Raw genomic sequence first — 22,488 nt, 5'->3', positions numbered from 1 at the left:
TTTACTCATGCCAGAAAATGATTGCATCATTTTTGCATGGAAATGAATGGAGATTGGAGAGAAAATAAAGACAAGATCTTTGGCACAGAACTACAGAGTCAAAAAGTTATATCTGTTCCTCATTTTGGAGGGTGAACTGGAAAGTTTGACAATGTGGGCATGCAGACATACTCTCTCACACACTCACACATACACACATCTATAAAAAGTCTTTTTTATTACCCTTAAATAGTTGTGATTTCACATTCATTAAATAGTTATCCATTTGGGTAAAAGAGTTTTATTTTCCAGTTCTGTAAAAATTGAATCAAAGATAATATTTATACCCATAGAACGTTTCAGTTTGTAAAATGTACATTTCTGTTTGTCATTTTGTGTATTCTTAAAATTCTTTCTCTCTCAATCTGAGACCCGCTTTCTGTTCATGTATGTGGGTGTGCTCCCCGTGACTGTGTGTATGCGTACACACCTGTGCTTTCCATGGCCAGCTTCCAGCTTGAAACATGAGGCCATCTGGGTGCTGTGACTGAGCACCAGGAAAACCAGTAGGTGTTGTTACGTGCATTAGGCCGTTTTTGTTTAATATTCACTAAATGATTCTTGAAGATTTGTGCCCTTAAGCAAAGCTCCTTCCATTCATTTCCATCTGGTACAGGAACGTGTTCCTTTATCATGTGTACAAAGGGTGCATGCATAATGGTAAGCACAGTTGCTTTTCAGTTGTATTTATTTGTTGATTATTATCAGACATATTGGGGTTATCTTAATATTTCAAACTTATATAGTTCTTTTAAAGTATCAAAATAGTGAAGCTAGTATAAAATTCTTCAATTTAGAACTCAATTATTGGAGCTCAGTGAATGTAATCTTTTCTACTTATATATAGAATATATATATTTCCTTTATTATTATACTAGAATTATTATATATAATACAGTCATCATATATATGTAAGTTATTCAGTAATTAGAATAACTATCTTTTTGTTTAAATCACTACCTCCAAAATGTGTGGTTTCATTTTTTTTTAATATTTGTTTGTTTGGCTGTGTCAGATCTTAGTTGTGTCATGAGGGACCTTTCGTTGCGGCTCACAGATTCTCTGGTTATGATGCACAGGCTTATTTGCTCCCTGGCATGTGGGATTCTAGTTCCCCAACCAGTAATCGAACCTGCATCCCTTGCATAGCAGGCAAATTTTTATCCACTGAACCACTGGTGAAGTCCCAAAATGTGTGGTTTCTATAGCTACAGCTCTTATGTTTACAGATAATAAGTAGTTCAGTGACCTAACATTAGACTGCATACTTGTAAAATAAATGCTTAATCTCACAACACATCATTTATACTTGAAATTTTATGCAAAACTATTTACAGATATATGTTTTTAATAATAAAATGACCACCTAATAGATAGGAAAGTTCTATTTTTCTGCATACTCCTAATTTAGCAGTTTCCCAGTGTGCAACAGTACTTACCACTATAATCATATTTATAATAATTAGCTAGATAATTTTCTTTTGCAATCATGTATATTTTTATCAATTCAATTAATAAACATTAAAATAGTTTATTAGACATTTGCCAAGTTAAGTAGTAAAATTTAATTTTAACTTAGCCTGGACCTTATATTTTAATACTAGGTAATATTAGGTTGAGAAACACTCATCTGAACCTCAAAAATGAAAATAAGTCACCTAAAAATTTAAGTCACTTTATAGCAGAAAGCGAAGAACTAAAGAGCCTCTTGATGAAAGTAAAAGAGGAGAGTGAAGAAGTTGGCTTAAAACTCAACATTCAGAAAACTAAGATTATGGCATCTGGTCCCATCACTTCATGGGAAACAGATGGGGCAACAGTGGAAACAATGAGAGACTTTATTTTCTTGGGCTCCAAAATCACTGCTGATGGTGATTGCAGCCATGAAATTAAAAGACACTTACTCCTTGGAAGGAAAGTCATGACCAACCTAGATAGCATATTAAAAAGCAGAGACATTACTTTGCCACCAAAGGTTCGTCTAGTCAAAGCTATGATTTCTCCAGTAGTCATATATGGATGTGAGAGTTGGACTATAAAGAAAGCTGAGTGCCAAAGAACTGATGCTTTTGAACTCTGGTTTTGAAGAAGACTCTTGAGTCCCTTGGACAGCAAGGAGATCCAACCAGTCCATTCTAAAGGAAATCAGTCCTGAATATTCATTGGGAGGACTGATGCTGCAGCTGAAACTCCAATACTTTGGCCACCTGATGGGAAGAGCTGACTCACTGGGAAAGACTGATGCTGGGAAAGATTGCGGGCAGGAGGAGAAGAGGACAACAGAGGATGAGATGGTTGGATGGCATCACCGACTCAATGGACATGAGTTTGAGTAAACTCCGGGAATCGCTGATGGACAGGGAGGCCTGGCATGCTGCAGTCCATGGGGCTACAAAGAGTTGGACATGAATGAGCGACTGAACTGACTGAAAAATTTTAGATTAGAGTCATACTTTCTCAATTCAAGTTTCCCCTCCTTTGAGCAGACAGTTTATAATCCTAACTATGTGTCAGTGACAGATTGTATTAATGCAGTCTCCAACTGACTTAAATCCTATAAGGCTCTAAAGGAATGTTAGAGTTCAGTTACAAAATCACTGCCATTTCCTAAAGATTACAGAGATTTGCTGAGAAAGAATGTGTACAGATTAGACTTGTTGTTAGAATGTGTTTGTTGTTGTTGTTGGTATTGTTGCTTGTTTTGTTTTTTTGTTTTTTTATGATAGAATTGTCTAGCAAGTTTCTTTGGGCCAGATTAAGGAGGACTTTGAACAACAAACTGAGTAGTCCAGATTATGACTATTTTCATTATGACCATGGAATTGTTAAGCAGCTACTGAAAAATTACTTTGACAGCCTAAAGGATCACTTCTTTCTGAGACTGAGCATACATATTTTAAAGGGAAAAGATCAAATGCAGTATGGTCAATTTAAAAAAGACTGTCTCTATGAATTTCCCCTGTGAATTCAATATGGATTTTCTTTTAGATTAGTTTAGATTACGAGTCTGAAAATAAAATAAGTTCTCATATACTTACAGCTATTTCCCTGTTATTATTACTCATGCACTTTCTGTTTATCATCTGTTCTATAGTTTGGGTTTAGTTGATAATTAAACCTCAGAAAATGCTCTCCAAGATAAGAAAGTACTTAAAACGCCACTGTAGTCACCTTTTGATGTTTATACTGCATTATGTGTGCATATGTTTCATATCCTTTTAAAGCACATTTTAATCTTTGCTCTGATTCAAGACTAGCTTTTTCCAATAGTGTTTTGATGCTCTGTTTGATTACATATCAGGGTGGCCCAGAAGGCCTTGTATCTTCTCTTTCTGTATGTGAGTTTCATACTTTTTTCCCCAATATCTTTGCTTCAGTGTGTTTTCATGAAATATTACAAAATATTATTCAGTCTGTTTTATGAAATATTAAAGCTATTACTAGAAAAATGGCCTGTTATTGCCAGTAAAACCCATGATAACATGCATTTATGTATATTTACTCTAGAACATGGATATTGAGTATATTGACTTTGCTTAAACCTTCATTCTTGGGGTGACCCACTCTTACAGAGTAAAAAACACCAGCTTTATAAACTTGCAGTTATAGTAAAGGTAATAAGAACTAACTTAATGATTTTAGAGATGTAATTCTGAGAACAGGCTTTATTTAAAATGTCAATTAAAATGCCACTCTCTCTTTTCCTACTGTTTATATATTTTAAACTATAATAATAGTAGCAATAATAGTGGTAGTATTAGCAACGTTGTGGTAGGAGTTGTTTTAGTATGATGACGGCCAAATTGTTTTGGTTGAAAAGACCTGTTTGTTTTTCTGAATCTACCTTGGCACATTATCAAGTTTAACAGTTCCCTCAGAAAGATTTCTTTAACAGGACACATTTTTGGTGAAAATACATATTTATTGTCATTTGTGCATGTGGATATATTCATATTGAGGATATTTAGATTCAATTTATTTTAAATGATTCTAATAAGTAATTTTATAGGAGTTATATATATTGATAATCATAGTTTCATCTATTTTCCCCAGTTTTAAATCTTAAAAGAAAACATCTTTTGTATTACTTATTTATTTTTAAAAATTACATTTTAAAAAATGCTGACCTGAACAAGACACTCATCTGTTCTTTTGGAACTATGTCCACCTAATTGAAGGTAACCAAATTGAAACTTTAGTTATATCTCTAGAGTAGAGTTCTATGAATTTAATGAGTAGCTTTTGGAGATCAGAATGTCATTAAAATATAACAGTATTAAAATATTTTTTAAAAATCCACCTTCTGGGGCTCCTAAATCCTACTGCCAGGCATTGATTACTAAATAATAAGTAGGAAAGGATTAGTTGCATCTGAGTTAACTGTTTTCTGAGAATGCTCAAAATGATACCAATTCTGTTTATTTGTCTCCGGCAATTGAAAACAAGCAAATGATAGGAACAAAGTGAACAGCGAGACTTACACTGGCAAATAGATAATCATCTGAACAGAAATCAGATAGCAGACAGGAGGGAAAAACACTAAAAAGACGATCTTGCTTGTTGCTTCTTACAAAGAGTGTGGCTTAACAGGCGTGTTTTCATTGACCTTCTTTGCAGAATTACCACTTTGCTAGGAGAATGACTTGAATTTTAGATGCATTCATCCATGTCATCAACAGTGGTGTCATTATCAGAGATACGGTTACACAGGTGATAAAACAGAAGGAAAATGTCTCTTCCATAGTAGTGTATTTGAATAGTCTTGGGTCTGAAATTCACAGTATTTTTTAAGTTGCTAGAAATTTAAATTTGTCCTTGTAAACCAAACAGCTCTTACTAACTACTGCATGCCAGCGTGTAGGTTTCTCACTGCATATAAATCAGGAATTTTGGAAGCTGCATTAACCCTTTTAAGAATCTAACATTACAAAGACATATTAATTAATGCATATGTTGATGGAAGCTATCAGATAAACCATAAAACACTGAGGCAGCTACCTTAAATCAAAAGAGAGAAACTGGTACATTTGACCCAACAATGCAGTAAGGAAAAAAAAAAAAGACAAAGGAGAACCTAGGAGAGAAGAAAACAAACAAATAAAGAAAACTTATAGATGCTGACATGTAGGTTTTTTTAGAATACTCACTGTTTTTGTAATTTAAAATTATGAAGAGATGATTATTTAAATAAAGATTTTAATTTAAATAACAGAATCACTAGTTTAAAAAATTATCTTAAGTGGAAAATATTCTGACTTCCATGTTTCAGTGGATATATGTCAGGTAGGATTTGTTTATATTATTGAAAATGGTACCAGTAATAATAAGATAATTCTCAATAATAAACAGAGAACTTTGGAATTTTATATAAATACAGTATTTAACAGATCTGATGTTACTCTAAGTACTGTGTATCTCATAGCAAAAGAGAGCTATTATGCATAATTTTGTTAGGTCCTGGGATCGTTCTGAAAACTGACATTACGTTCTCATAAATGAACTGAGTAATTTGTAAGGATTGGTTATTCGTATTATAGGTAGCCAATAGTATTTGATACCTTTTCAATTTAATCTTCTTTTATATCCATAGTAGCATTCTGTTCAAATTCAGAAGTGAGACTATTGAGTGTGTTCTCAAGGAATAGAGCATGAAAGAATACACCAGGACCTCAGAGTCTTGATCTTCAAGGGGTATAAAGAGCTCAATGAGGCAAATAGAGTAAAAAATAAGAGGCATGGAGTCATGCTAAAAAAAATAATACAATAGGAAAATTGAGGCATTATCTTTGTCCAAAATAGAAATGTATTTTGGAAAGTATTTTCAGGAATTTTCATTATTTATTTTTCTAAGTAGCCAGAATAAATTTTGAAAAGTTTCTGAGATTCAACATCTGCTTTATTTGTAACATTTTCCTTGCATTGTAGGAGTATTTATTACTTCTCTCCTAGATACCTATAATGATCTTATTTCTTCTAGTCCTTCCTCTTCTGACCTTCCAGAATATTTAATCTTCCTGATACGGGATCATATGCAATCTTATGGTTGGTTAATAAATAGCAGTTAGAACTGGACATGGAACAACAGACTGTTTCCAAATAGGAATAGGAGTACATCAAGGCTGTAAATTGTCACCCTACTAATTTAGCTTATATGCAGAGTACATCATGTGAAATGCCAGACTGGATGAAGCACAAGCTGGAATCAAGATTGCAGGGAGAAATATCAATAACCTCAGATATGCAGATGACACCACCCTTATGGCAGAAAGTGAAGCTCTTTAGTTCTGGTGGGGCATTTGAGTTGTATTGTTTTTCCTTGAGAGGTCATGTCAGAGTCCTTTATTCAAAAAACAAAAACAAACAAACAAACATAAACCTTGTTTCAGTTAGTGTAGAATTGAGTTTCCGAGTCAGTTCTCCTCAGGGTACCTGTTAAGAAAGAGATGGCCCCATTTATCTGTGACTTCACTTCCAGATGTCTGCTTCTGCCCCAGGTAATGACTGCAGCTCCAGTATGGGATGAAGGGAGGGGAGCAGCTACATTTTGAAAGTTAATTTCAGAACAATGTGCCACAAGACTCAGTTATATTTGTACCACAGGTTCCCAAAGCGTGGTTTAGACTCTCATTTATTATTTTTTTTTTAAATTTCTGGTGCTTCCATATCAGATTTCCTATAAAGAAATAAAATCCTTTTGTTTTTATTGTTCACCTTTATTTTTTTTTTCTTCATCTCAGAGCGTTATCTGTGGTTGTCATTATTTATGCCAGAACATTCATTCTGGGAGACCAATTATTATGTCCAAAGGGTCACAGACAGTCAAAACCATCCCTGAAGGTGTACAGGTGCACTGAAGAGTAAATGTGAAGCTCCAGGCTCTCCAGACACCCAGTTGCAATTGGACTCAGTTGAATGTGATATAGATCAGTGGTTTCTGGGGTCTGAATGCAGCCGGGACAATACATTCTGAAACATTGTGTGATGCAAGTGCTCGCCAAAGGACTGGTACTTCAAAGCTGTCGCGATTTGACTATTTGATAGCATTATACCAACTTCCTCTTCAAAACGTGCTCTCTGTCTATCAAAAGCAGATGAATGGCATTTCACAACTGAGGTCAAATCTGGCAGCCAAATTGGCGGTGCACCCACCTAATATATATACGTTTACCTCATAGTGTTTTTATTTTACGAACTATGTTCCTAAATCCTGACCGCTTATGGCCAATTATTAGGAAATAGTTTAATTCCTGGAGTCTATACACAATGTTATATCATGATATCACTGGCAAAATGTAACAAGAATCCTCAGGAAATGAACAAACGAGCATGTAGTAGTAAGATACCTGATCTTATATTAAAAAGCAAAGGAAGCAAACACACATCCCACTTCTATGTATCTGTGTATCAATTATTTGATGAGTAGAATAACCTAGGGAGAAGGCAATGGCAACCCACTCCAGTATTCTTGCCTGGAGAATCTCAGGGACGGAGGAGCCTGGTAGGCTGCAGTCTACCAGGTTGCGGAGAGTCGGACACGACTGAGCGACTTCACTTTCACTTTTCACTTTCATGCATTGGAGAAGGAAATGGCAGCCCACTCCAGTGTTCTTGCCTAGAGAATCCCAGGGACGGGGGATCCTGGTGGGCTACAGTCCATGGGGTCGCACAGAGTCGGAAACAACTGAAGCGACTTAGCAGCAGCAGCAGCAGCAGCAGCAGAATAACCTAGATCACTGTGCACAAGTGAGAGACACGGGGAATACAAAGCAATAGATGAAAGATCACTTAGCTAAAGAAAAGTGACTGTTCTCTGATGCCACATTTTTCCCTTTTCTTCCCTGCATAAGGGATACACCAAGCTTGTTAAAAATTGTGCTAAAATTAATTTTGGCAGTCATGTGAACACTAGCAGAAAAAAAAGTGTGTGATAAAATTATTAGGATACTCTTTTTTTTTTTCTTTGACACGGAGAAAGATGTTTTGAGACAACTTTCCAACACTGTCTTGAGAAATAATATTGAAAGTGGAATTTTTAGCCCCTTCATAGTTAGATAGAGGGAAATCAGAAGGTTTATTTTTAACTACTGTGCTAGTAAATGGGACATAGAAATCATAAATGCAAATAATTGAAAGAATAGATTGTTAAAGTACTATTTATATGGAATGACTCACCCTATCATCATAACAAGTGTAAGGAGTTTACAGGATGGTAAAGGGAAATAAGTGAATAATCATCAACATTGTCAAAAAAGGAGAGAACGGTTTATGGTCGAAAGCTGTCAGTTCACAGGATGTTATGAATTGTGTCAATTTACTTAAAGATACATTTTATTTGAGGTTATTGAACTGTATTCTGACCAGAATTTTAGTTAGTATTAGTGTTTTGTACTGATATTTAGTATTTGTATTTTAGTATTGGTGTTTTTTCTGTTGTAATATATTTGGATTAATTGTAATTTGTTGTGTTCATAGAGAAGTGTGCATGCACGTGTAAAATTGTGTGTATGTGTGTGTGTTTGTGCTGAAGAAAGAAAAAAACAGCAAAGCAAGATGTGGTTACATCATTAAAAACTTTCAGTGGAAAACTGGTATACACAAACTGTCAGTCTAAGGTTCTGGTTTGCCATTGTTTACTGGCAGATAATCTGTGATAGGGGTCAATTGAGACTCTGCAGGGTTAAACTCCAGAACACTTGGGCCAGCCACGAATATAGATGGGTGCCAGCTCTCTGCTTTCCCAGACAGCTAATTAGGTATTATGAAAGCTTATCCTGGTGAAAGAAGGTCAAGTGAGAAGTGAAGTTGCTCAGTCCTGTCTGATTCTTTGCAAAGCCTTGGGCTGTAGCCCACCAGGCTCCTCCATCCATGGGATTTTCCAGGCAAGAATGGAGTGGGTTGCCATTTCCTTCTCTAGGGATCTTCTCAACCCAGGGATCGAACCCGGGTCTCCTGCATTGCAGGCAGACGCTTTACCATCTGAGCCACCAGGGAAGCTCAGAAGAAGGTAAACTAGAAATAAAAAAGAAAACTGAGAACAAATGAAAAATGAACTTCCATTTATAGAGTTGTCTACTTGGAAACAACTCTAATTTTAAGATGCTGTTAGAAACAGGAGCAACCAGCACACTAACAGAAGAGCACTATTCCTATTTAAAGCTATTTACAAAACAGAAATAAAACTATTCTGTTGACAGTAATAAAGCACAGAAAACTCTCTCAAATAGCCTTCCCCCACAACCACACCGCTTCAGAGCTTCCTTACTTAATGTTCTGATTTATGGATTTTGGTTTTCAGATTTCTGTGACAGAGACTTTATTTCATCATTATAAAAAATAAATCAGATGCGTATGTGAGACTCCTATTCCAGAAATAATATGCATGTTTTCAGATGTACAAATATGTGGGCTCCAGAGGCAGCCAGCAAAGCTGAAACTAAGGGGAGGAAATCCTTTTATGTTTTCTAATATTTCCCTAAGTGTTAACAAATTAGTTGCTAACATCTCTCTTTGGGCAATGTGGTATAATGCTTTGAAGAAAGGGAAAATAAGCTTATCTTATAATTTACTTCTTGAGAGTGATGCAGATTAAAATAAAGAGATAGATTTACTCTGAAGTAAGAAATTTTATGAACTGGTTCCTCAACATGTTTCCTTTGCGGTGAACGCTACAGAGTCACAACACGCATGGATTTTTTTCCTCTGACTTTTCCCAAAATAACTATATTCAACATATGCCCCTTCATCTTTAATAATCCTTGCTGGTTTAAATAGTGTTTTGCCTTCAAATTTTAGTCTTATACATAGCGATCGTTGGCATCTCTTACCCATCTTGAAATGGCTGTGGATTCTTAATGATGTAGTGACATCACAGTGTTAAAATCACGTTATGAACATTAAGTTCTGGTAACGTTTGTGGAAGATTGCTAAAATCCAATACTTTGGGAACAGATAATTTCGTGTATTACCTAAATCTTTTTTCTTTACACATATGTAACTTTCACAGTGACTGTTCCTTTGAAGATATATTTTGGCAGAAAACGATTGCTTGCCTAATATCTTTAAGATTAAGTTGTTAAACAGCTTAGTCTAGGTTTAAAAAAAGATCGAAAGAGCTTTCAGATTTGTCAGCCAATATGAATATGCAGATTTCAAACATCTTTATTTCTAAATCAATTTGAATTATATAAAATTTTAAAATCAGTAGTCAAGTTGTTTATTCAGTCAGAGATTTCACACTCAGTTGATGGGAAAAGAGAAAGATTAAAGTGTTGTTTATTGATGATTTAAATAAAAATTTTTATACATGTAAATTATATATAAAGTTTTGTAAATTATAAAAATGTTCATATATATGCTTATAGATATATATCTTTTATATTACTAATATATAACTTTTCTGTGTATTTTATTCATTCACCTGTATTTCTCCTATGGTAGCTACTGATTTTTAATTTTCAGGAATACATTGGAAATGCATTTGAGTTTTAAAATTTCGTTTGGACTATCTCCTGGAGTAAGCTCAATTTTATTCAGTTCAGTTCAGTTCAGTCGCTCAGTCATGTCCAACTCCTTGCGACCCCATGAATCGCAGCATGCCAGGCCTCCCTATCCATCACCAACTCCCAGAGTTTACCCAAACTTATGTCCATCGAGTCGGTGATGCTATCCACACATATAAATAGAGATTTGTGCGTGTGTGTGTGTGTGTGTAGTTTATGGTGGCAGCTGAATTGCAAGTGCTTTTAGTAATTTGAGTGACTATATCTTTTGCCAAAAAAATCATATAATTTAAAATTGACCTAATTAAGATGACTGTGTTTAGATCCCTCCCCTTGGGATCTTATATAAAAGGAGATGTGACTATAGTGGTAAAGAAAGTTCTACTTGCTCAGTCATTTTCAACTCTTTGCAACCTCATGGACTGTAGCCCACTAACCTCCTCTGTGCATGGAATTCTCCAGGCAAGGATACTAGAGTGAGTTGCCATTCCCTTCTCCAGGGGATCTTCCCGACCCAGCGATTGAACCCAGGTCTCCTGCACTGCAGATAGATTGTTTACCATCTGAGCCACCAGGAAAGTCCATAGTAGTATAGAAAGTGATTCTTAATAGTAAACAAGAATTTAAATGTATGCACATGTCACACGGTCTTTCAGATAATTATACATTTAAAAAATTAGACACTGTAAACCTTCTCTGTAGACAGAACTGCCCATATTTCCAGCTGTTGGACTTCAGAGTTGTTTTCACTTTGCAATATAAACATGCTTACCTCTTGGTTACTCTCATCTGTATACCTTTTGGATTATCCGATCTTTCTTGGCAAAGGATGATTTTGTGAAAGAGTTCTCATGTTGTATTGAGGAAAGGACAAAAATTACGGTAAATAATTTCTTTGTAATCCCAGATTGGCCCAGAAGAAAAAGTGAATTTTGGATCAAAGATCTCTAAGTTTGTTTTCTGTCCAGGATCCCTACTTTTTTCTTTTTTGATGCAAATATACAATCTCTGTAAACAGTGGCTGCCTATATAACTTGCTTCTTTTTTCATTTTTATAGTTCATAATTCAACATATCTGTTCTGGAATTCATTTCCCCAAGGTACAGAAAGAAGTTTGATTATCTACCTTTATAGCTCTAGAGCTGGAGAAAACCCTCCATGTTATTATCCTTTATTATACACACTTAGTTTACTGAGGAGATTTAAAAAATTATAATAGAAGGTGTGCATAGCAAAAATCCTCCCCATATGACGCCTCTTCCCGTAAGCTTCTAGTTCCTCCCTCCATTCTGCTCTCCTCTCACTAGCATCCCTTCTTCCCTTTCTATTTCTTTTTGTCTTTCCAGTCATTTTCTATTTTTTGTCTAGTAGGCCATTCTTTATTTGCTACCAATGTCTCTTTTATGTACCAACCTAATCATCTATTTATTTATGTTACTTCAGAAATAATTTGACTTTCTCATAAATTATTTGGCTCTTGGCAATTGTAGTTCACTTTATGCTCATAGTTTCCGCTGTTTGTACAAAAGCGTAAGCGTCCGTTTGATTTTCTTCATTGTCTGTGAACTGCTGCTATCAAGTCTATTGCTCAGTTGTGTCAGACACTTTGCAACGCCATGGACTATACAGTCCATGAAATTCTCCAGGCCAGAATACTGGAGTGGATAGCAGTTCCCTTCTCCAGGGTATCTTCCCAACCTAGGGATTGAACACAGGTCTCCCACATAAACGCAGATTCTTTACCAGCTGAGCCACCAGAGAAGCCCAAAAGTGAAGCTGTTTCCACTCAGTTTCCAACCGGGGACCTTGCACATGTTAGGCGAACATGATAATCAGTAAACCAGGGAAACCACAGAGTTGTGGTTTCCTTAGTATAGTGGCTGCTATCAAAATTACAGTCTAATCACAAGGTGAACAGCATGTAATGTGTCATAATCAGTACTTGAAATTTTCTCCCTCAGTTGTGACATGAAGTTGAGTAGTAAAACTGCAGAGTTTATGTTGATGGTTTCAAATTCAAGGTCGATTTATACTTTCATACATCTGCATTATTCTATCTCGTTCACTCTCTTCTTGAATTCATATTGAATTCATTCAGAGCTGGGCTATCCAAATTGCTGAAATTGAGGCCATTCAATATTGAAAAATAAAACTATGTTACTGTATTTCAAAGAGAGTGTATGGGTTATAAATGAAGTTTTTAAAAATCACAACTCAAAAGATATAGAAATATTACCAAGTGAAATGGATGGTAAAGTTTTTCACTGGATCTTTGAAGGATAAAATTAGTTGAGTGAAATGATACATATTTTTTTTCTAAAACTTACTGACACAGGTATAATATTGATGATTTACTTTCAGAATACATAATGTAAACAGATACCTGATATTAAACTTTTTCGATATCCTGTTGTTTAAATCCTACTCTACTTTAAATCTGCACAGGGAGGCTTTCCAGAAAATTGCCAGCTTCTTCTGCTTCTGTTTGTGTCCATCTGTCTGACAACCTTTCAAATCATAGACAGTATCTGAGTTTGTGAGTAGATAGTAGATAGTTTAGTTTGAGACTACGTTTCAATATTCTTGACTGCATTACGTAATAAACTTAACATATTCTATTCACTGCTAGGTAAATGTATTTTAAGAAGGACAATTAAAATAGGGAAAGGCCACCTAGATACTTCTTTTTAACATTTCATGTGTGAATGATACATGTTATGAAATATCATAGAATTTTTGTTCTGTCAAAACACCATTTTGATTCCTTTCTAAGAGTTTAGTTTCAGAGAAAATTATTTTATCCTAAAACCTTTTGAGGTAAATTAAGTTGTGGTTTATTTATTTATTTTTTCTTTTTGGATAAGGAATTATTTATGTGTTTTAAATATAAGCAGATTTTGTATATGACTTTTACATGTAACTGTATAAATTTATCAGTGCTATTAAATGTGCTGATTTTTCCCTTGCACATAGGACACTGTACATTATAGAGATCCTCTTGCATCAATTAAATGGTAATCCCAAGAGTTCCCAAATGTGTAGGGAATTCTATTCCCATCACATGGAATTAAATTGTAAATATCCTCTCCTGAAAAAATATTCCCTGTTTTAAAAAGGATCATTAAACATAAGGAGGACACCCATTTGTTGATGAAAGGGAAAACTGGGAGGATATAGTTCAACGTTATAGCTTAAAATATTGAGTTCATGGACTGTTGTCATAGTGAAGGAATTTTCTTTCATATTTTCTTGTTCAGCATCTTTGAAGAAGTGGTAATTAAAAGAATGGTTTATTTAGATTATCTACATGTTATCCTGAAAGAGAAGCGAAATTCTCCCAGAAAGCATTACTGTTTAGGAAATCAAGATTTGTCATTCATTCTGAACTATATCTGTTGACTAAATCCATTTTCACTTACTTATACCAAAAACAAAACAAACAAACAAAAAAATTGAAGAAACCTGATTACGTGATCCATCTGCAAATCTACTACAATAAGACTATGTACATTTTTGACAAGGTTGTTTATAACACATTTGGATAGAAAGTTCTATTTGCTACTCTCAGTAGGAAAAGTAGGCTTTTAAAGGAAAAGTTTTATTTCATGACTGTTACCAAAATAACAATTACAAGCAAAATAGGGATAAACATGAAAAAAAAAAAAAAACAGCTTAGGACTTGGTATGGAAGTTTGCAATTCCGTTTTTGTACTGTTATTTGATTTGAAAAATTAATCCTGGTAATCCTTTTTGAAGTTCCCTGTTTCCAGGATGGGTTATACAGAACAAAGACTAACTGATATCCCCAGGAGATTAGTTTACAGTGATGTTCTATTCTACTGAGAATGATTCTCCAATGGCCACTTTTTACTTCTTTCCAGGCTATGGGAATTCGTTAATATCTAGAGAATAGACTTAAATAAAACCATTGTCTCAACCAGCAGGTTTATGCAACCATCCTGAAATGTTTTAATTATTGTTTTCTTTTCCTTTTTAATTAAGAGACCAGAGGTCAAGCAAACCCAGGGAGAGTGGATCACAGTCTCGGTAGAAACGTAAAGGCAACCCTAGTGATTGGCTTTGCTGTCTTTCTTTTGTTTTGCAGAACCGGAAGAGTGTGTTAATTGCACAGATGAATGCCGAGTGCTTGGTCATTCTGACAGGTGCTGGATGCCACAGTTCCCTGCAACCAATCAGGCTGAAAATGCAGATTACCGCACAAATCTCTTTGTACCCACAGTTGAAGCTAACGTTGAGACTGAGACTTACGAAACTGTGAATCCCACTGGGAAAAAGACTTTTTGTACATTTGGGAAAGACAAGCGAGAGCACACGATTCTCATTGCCAATGTGAAACCTTATTTAAAAGCCAAACGTGCCCTGAGCCCTCTTCTCCAAGAGGTCCCTTCAGCATCAAGCAGCCCAACCAAGGCGTGCATCGAGCCCTGCACTTCCGCAAAAGGGCCCCTGGATGGTTGCGAGGCAAAGCCAGGAGCCCTGGCCGAGGCGAGCGGCCAGTACTTGCCCACTGACAGTCAGTATCTGTCCCCCAGCAAGCAACCAAGAGACCCTCCCTTCCTGGCTTCTGAGCAGATGGCAAGGGTCTTCGCAGACGTGCATTCGAGAGCCAGCCGGGATTCCAGCGAGATGGGCACCGTCCTGGAGCAACTTGACCACCCCGGCCAGGATCTGGGCAGAGAGTCGGTGGATGCAGAGGAGGTCGTGAGGGAAATTGACAAGCTTCTGCAGGACTGCCGGGGAAATGACCCTGTGGCTGTGAGAAAGTGAAAAAGAACAAAAGGCATTGGCATCTTCCTGTTTCTTCTGATTGAAAAATGATCCCTCCTGGTGACAACCCCATTTTACAGGGATGAAGAAAGCCCGATGCTGCTTTAAGGCTTTTAGTGAACATCTGAAGTGCCCATGAGTATGTTCTTTTCACTGCTGTTTCTTTTTCAGAGATAACGATGGTTTTGTTCTGACCAGACTTATATTAGGACAGAATTAACGATGCTCAAAGAGGAAAGACAAACAGAGAAGAAAAAGGAAAGGAGATAAAAGCGGATGATGAAGCAAGTCACCTTTTGACAATCTGTTAGGAAGGTATGCAGTGTGAGAATGGAAGATCTTTTCTGATCGCTCTAAGACTGTCCTCCATGATTTATGCTGACTTAACTGTTTACCTATAAACCCCATACAAAGCAGGGTCTTAATTTTTGATCTGTGGTAGAATTTCTAGCAGTCACCACAGGCTTCTACTGAACGTCCCGAAAAGACCTTGCAGTAGTCCAAGCTACACCAAACATTAACACATATTTGTGGTAAACATTTCTGTATAAAGTTACCTGCCACACATATAAACACAGAGAACATTCCGTATCATTAGTCGAAAAAAATTAAAAACTGGGTCATTTGTAAAACACCTCATGTCGTATAAAAGTTAAGTGTAAAAAGATATATTCCATTTTGTCCTGCGCACACATAGACTAATTCACTTCATGAAAGGAGAAGAAAATGTAAAGGTTTAAAATGCCTCTTTAGCATTTTAGTGTCCAACAAACATGTACGTAACAATGGATGTGTTTTAAACTTGCCCTGGAAAAGTTCTGAAAAATACTTACCATTGAGTGCTGACATTCAGAGACAATTAACATGATTGCTATGTTTGATTCATTGGTGGACACTAAAATAGCTCAGGAACATGAAAATGTTTTAGACATACACAAATCACATGACCATTTAAATGTGCAAATGTAAGAAGATTAAATGTGTTTACATCAAATGACATATTTTTATTGATTTATTGCAGATTCAGTGCATATGAGCCAAATTGTTGAGTGTATAAGAGCTATATTGTGTATTTTATTAAATTAATATATAGTTGTGTTGCAAAAATATTTGGGCTTATATTGTAAATGGCAAGTGTTGCCTCGGTAGCTGTCGAACTCTATGAGTTTTGTTTTTTCCTGCTTCCTTTTCCCCATGGAGTGTTGGAAGCAGTGCCTCAGAGCAAAGTCTCTTGTTTAATGTATAGTCTACCAAGTACTACAGTACATAATCTGTTCAAAATGTGTTTGAGTGAGCTGATGGAGCTAACTGAAAGGTCAAAAATTACATCTGTCAGTCACGGTTATGTGCAAGTCCTTTGTGGAAGCTTTTATTCAAGTCATGCTAAATCACAAGAATTACATTTGTACCAATACCTGAAACTTCTTCATGTTTTTCAATAACTTGCAGCTTCTGCCTATGTAGATATCATACTGTTGATTGGTTCTCAAAAGTATCCTAAGTGGTTCAAGATGTGTGTTCCCATTATATTTCAAAACCATGCAAAATGCTTTAATGCATGTGTGGTACCAGCACTGGTTACTTGCATTGTGTAGTGTTTTACAAGAGGTCTTGGTCTTAACAAAAGGTTTGCCCCCTCCCCTTTTTTTTTCAGTGCTCTTCTGCCTCTTTTTATCGGTGTCCTTCGAGAACAATACACCTTCTATTCCTTCATTTTGTTGCACCTTTCCTTGTGACATTTAGCAAGTTTCAAACTTACTTCCATATGAGGCTAGGAAACCTCAAATTTCAGGAATTGGGAAAAAGTAAAATTAGCACTTGCAGAAGTAGCAGCAGATGGGAAAATGCCTTGATTGACATTTTCCTTCAGCATTTAAAAATTTTGGCATTTTACAGCTTCATGACAAACAGTTTCCAGCCCATACCTTAGAATATGTGGTGCTGAGTTAAATAAAGGCTGTTTGTGCACTGGAGCAGAAAAATGCATTATTTGCAAACTGGTGGAGAATTCTGTGCCTTCTTTCCTGGCCACCAAGCCAGTGTAGTAACAGCGTAAATAAAATCCTTATATCAAAAACAAAAGCAAAAACAAACACAGAGGTGAATTCAGTTTTGTAATTTTAAGCCTTGAAAAATCCAACTGAAAAGATTTCTGTCCAATGCTGTCAAAATTTGAGACTGTACCTCCTTTGCAAAACTGCTTTGAAAGGGAAGAGTGGACAACTCCCATCAGCCTTATTCTCTTGAGAACTGTATTTGGTTCCTAGTAACAGCCTTTCCAAAGCTCTACTCTTGGTTTTTATTATTCATAAATGTTTAAATTAGAAAAGAAAGGATCTTGTACGTGTGAAACTTAATTGACTCTCTTTATTTTGGACGATTTATGTATCTGAAATGTGTCGTCTCTGTTATATGATGTTATTTTTTGCCAGGAGACTATAGGTTGATTTAGCTTGATAGCTGCAATTTGATGGAAACCTGATTTCCATTAAGTCTTACCAAGTGTTGCCTCTCTCTTACTAGACAATAGCCAAGTAGTAAAATCGAAGGCAGTATGTAAATGAAATCAACAAAGAGAGTAGGGTTTATTTTAAAATGTTCTTAATGCTGAGTAACCAGTTGTTCAATTTATTAAAAGTGTCTGAAGACATTAAAACGCCATCAGATTTTAAGAATTGGTTGTGCCAGTATGTGAGGGATTACCTTTAGGCTCTCTGTCACCAGTGATTTACTAGCATTAGCTGTTTAACACATTATCTGTATTTAGTAGTGATTATTTATTTACCAGTTTGTGGTAATTCAGCAATCAGGACTCTAAGCTTTTATAGTTGAGTTGAAGGGAATCTTGCTTTTATTCATTTGGCTGGCAACTGCCTTTATCACAGACCTCTGGTGCTTGGCTTCCATGGAAGTCTCTGAGATGCCAAAATTACCCCTTCAGGGAGCAACTTGCTCTAAGGGGTGATGCAGTGATATTTCAAGGGGTTTTTGTCACAATTCAGAATGTGAAAAAATTATCTTAATTCACATGCTCCGATTACTAGCCCCTCAAAAAAACCCCACACATTCAAAATAAATAAAAATATTTTGTCTTTTAAGTCCTTAAATAACTGTATCAAGCACAGAAAAAAAATCTGTAGAATTTTTCATAAAAAAAGTCAAAGTTCTAAAAATTGTTTACTGATGAACTAAAAAAAGTACCGGTAACAAAGCAGTGTTTCCATTAAATGTTAATGTGTTAATGATAAAAGATCTTGTCATCAAAATTAAAAGTAGTGAGAATCAGTGTTAGTTGTACCTATACCAAAGTAAACATAAAAGAGACGTATCACGCAATTTCAAAGAATGCTTTCATTTTATTTCTTAACCTGGCATACTTAATCCTTACTGCAGGCAATATGCAAATATTGGCTAACTACTCCATAAATTAATTGAATTCCTGGTTGGAAAATTGACTTGTTTTGTTTTTCTAAATTAGCTGAGATCTTGTAAAACATGACTTCCCTTTAAAGGATCTAGGTACTGCTAAATTTAAAAAATGACACCATAAAAAAGAAAAAAAAAGTAATGTAGTGATGGAGCAGTATACTTTATTAGAACCAGGTTAAAAGCTGTTGGTTGCCTAATGGAGTAGAAGTTGCTGAGGTCAACAAGTAGACTGAGGTTTGGCATAATATATGCCCACTCATAATCGTCTAATTATATTCTTTTGACAACACACAACACTTACCGGAGCATTAATTCAAATGAGAGTTTTGGCTATCAAGATATGTTGATTCGAAATGTGATTGAGTGAGACCTGAATAAAGTCTGACTTTCCTGGCTCCCGTGTTTTGTAGGTTGGCTATTCCCATTTATTAGCCCCGTCACTCCATAAGGTTCTTAGCTGCACCAAGTGATTGGTGAACAAGGACAACAACAAGGCGGCATACATTGTATGGATTTATCTCAACACTCTTGTTTGATGGCTGTGTTTAATGTGACCTGTCTGGAAAATGAGGACTCTGAATAAAAAGCTATTACTAATAGTGGCGCTGCCTTCCCTTGAATTCATTAACAGACTGGGTACTGCAGGGACCCTGATCATAATTATTTTGGAAAGCGATTGTGACCTCACAAACATTTGTGCTATTCCTTTATTTGCCAGTAAAATAAGCTTTTGGAAAACTTATTTAACAATAATGTCACTCAGTGGGAATTCGTTACCAGGTTTTCAGATAGCTTGATAAGTTGGATAGTCAAATATTCACCATGGAGTCATAGCCTAATGATACTAGTGGCTTTTCATATTTATGATTGGTTTGAAGATAATTTGGTACAAGATCCTAAAGGACTTCAGAAAAATCATTTTTATAAGATCTTTTATAAGCTTACATGACTGATAAAACCACCTATTTATAAATGGTGTTTTAAAGTTAGTACATGTTTATTGTGGCATCTTAAAATAACAAGCCTCTCTTTCTACTTATTAAACAAATGTTTACTGAATTCCTACTCTGTGTTTTCCTTGGGCAATTATGCCCCAGGAGTAAACAGTAAAATTCAAATGGTGCCTGAGTCACAGTAGTCTGGTGGGAGAAACAAAGAGGTAAGTTCTACTCTTTATGATCTAGATTTGCTTGTTTGCATTTTCCCTCAGCTAGACTACACATCCCATATCTCTGCCAGTTCACACCCAGTGAGTGGCATCTTCTAAATTACAAACCAACATAATGTTCTGCCCCTGTTGATTTTTTTTATTTTAGCTTTTCTTTTCTTCTGACAGTATATATTACATCAAGAAGTGTCCATTGCTTTTCCATATTTAAGATCTTTGTGGTTTAGACTTATTAGAATAGACTAAATGTCCTATCCATTATTTTGCTCATTCATTGGTTAACATGTCTGTTTCTTTTTCAATGAGCACCAATTAGGTGTCAGGTTCCATACAATGGTCCTAAGGTACAAAAAACTAAAATAATTACATTTTGCCCTCAGAGTACTTATAGCTTGTACCTAGGTGATATACGCTAACATAGAAATTGACCTTATATTGCCTTGAGTTATACTGCCTCCTAGAAATTGACCTTATATTACCTTTTATAATAAAAAATATTTCAGTGTTAAGTAGAGCAAAACCATATGGTTATCACATTATTTATTGCTTTCAAGTGTGTTAATTGACTCACCTGAACCAGTTGACCAGGGCTGAGGGATTTGGAAGTCATTCAGATGAACCACTGTACCTGGCCAGGTTGCAATGAGGAGGAGTCATGTGTGCAACATGTATCACAAGCTTCCTTCATGTCAATGAGCTATTAAAGCCCCTCAGATCAGGGTATTTTTAAAGTAGATGTGTCCCAAAGATACAATTATTTGACAATCAGAGAGCAATCATTTGTAGGATATGAAGAGAACAAATTCTTAAACATCACTACAGCATCAATACAGCACAGAGAAATATATCATCAAGTTAATGGACCATCTTCAGACTCTTTATTACATGCGTTTGTAGATGGTTGCACATGGTTCACCAAGGAAATATATCATTTTCTGTTCGTATTAGAAATTAATAATGCTGGATAATCCACTGTCCATTAGGATTTATAAAAGGGTGCAACTTCTTTCCCTGTTCTCCCTTTTTAATAATTGAGAAAAAGTCGCCAAACAACAACTTAGTTTTTGAAGCTACTTTAAATGTTAATGAGTATCTTACATACAAATATTGATTAGAGAGGGAATATTTTTGTGTTTTTTTTTTTTTACAAATTTTGTATCACACAGACTGACTTCACCCATTAGATGTGTTCTATTTTTTAACTTACAAATGAAGCATTTCACTTTGAGAGGAACAATTTATAAATGATTTATAGCATTCTAATGAACTAAATTTTGATTATGATTTATATCTCAAAATCTATTTCCCTGAAGTTACAATATTTAATCAAATTATTTCATAATATGTTTCAAAGATTTTTGTAAAAAAAAACAGAAAAAAAATTGAAAGCTTTTTTTGTTATTGTTCAACTTACATAGTTTATCATGATATTTTGTATAAAACATTGGTCAGCACTATTTATATGAAAACTGTGCTTATTTCCCTACGGTTTTGTAACATCAGGCAGGTCAAATAATAGTTACACAAGCCTAGTTAATGCTGATAAATTCTGTTTGTAGAGAATTTTCCAATTTCCAGGGAATTTTCACAAATTTAGAAGGCATTACAATTTAAAAATTCTGAAGCTCAAGGAGGTAAATAAACTTACCCAAAAGCATTGAGCTTGGAAGTCTTAAGACCATACTTGAACTTACTGAGCAGTTCCTCTATTTGCAGCAGGTTTTGTCGATTCCAAAATCTTGCCCTATTTAACATTTAGCCTTTCTAGTATCTTAAATTTATCATACTAAAACATTAAGTTATGCCAGCAATATGCCTTTCACTTTAAATTGACAGTCACATCATATAACCTAGATAGTCTCTATGTTAATAGTTCATAACAGCATTAAATAATTTAAAAATAGAGAATAGGGATTATACTCTATAAGAAAAAGAAAAGACATCACAAGAATTGAGCCTCTCTTAAGATTGCCTTCAATTCTTTACTGTCATTTATAAAATTGTTTCACAGCATTGATGGTATGGTCTCCAAAATATTCTGAAATGTTTTGGAAGATTTGCTTTTTCATGAACCTAACATATTCTCATGGAAGATATTCATAAATTTTATTTAATTCCTTAATAAGATTACTAATTGACTTCTTAGAAATAATTGCATAAACTAACAATGTTGAAAGGACATTTAAATATTACACTCATACATATGGATCCATATACACATATGGAGGCGTGAGAGTCAAGTTATTTCAAAAGCCAGTATCATAAAATAGAGAATTTAATTAATAGCAATATGGATAAAGGATGAACACACTTTTTTACTTATGACTTTCCTCATCCACATTTGATAAAATATAATATCATTGTTGTTTTCAGTAATCTGATGAAAAAGAGAGATTACTATAGCTATCCAAGTCATTTTCAGCCTGGTTAATCAAAAGTGAAGTGTTCTGATTCTTCCTGAGTTTTGCTTACTCATTCATTTTTAAATATCTCTCTTTGCAATTTACAGAAAACCAACCTTATTCTCAAGAGGTCTGGGAATAAATTTTAATGTACTTTTAATAC

The 22,488-nt window shown here is 35.2% G+C and overlaps 1 protein-coding gene across 1 annotated transcript in view; it reads left to right on the top strand.

Moving 5' to 3' along the window:
• Positions 1 to 15,326, top strand: part of PCDH17 (protocadherin 17) — a 107,192-nt gene extending 91,866 nt beyond the window's left edge. The window contains exon 4 of the mRNA XM_081547250.1: positions 14,644 to 15,326. Coding sequence (XP_081403376.1) covers positions 14,644 to 15,326 — 683 coding nt within the window. The remainder of the gene's footprint in view (positions 1 to 14,643) is intronic.
• The last annotated feature ends 7,162 nt before the right edge of the window (positions 15,327 to 22,488 follow it).

The sequence above is a fragment of the Giraffa tippelskirchi genome, chromosome 12 (assembly GCF_054371585.1).
Source record: "Giraffa tippelskirchi isolate mGirTip1 chromosome 12, T2T-mGirTip1v1.2.pri, whole genome shotgun sequence".
Lineage (NCBI taxonomy): Eukaryota > Metazoa > Chordata > Mammalia > Artiodactyla > Giraffidae > Giraffa > Giraffa tippelskirchi.
Note: the sequence above shows the minus strand (reverse complement) of the source record. Positions and strands in the feature narration are given on the sequence as shown.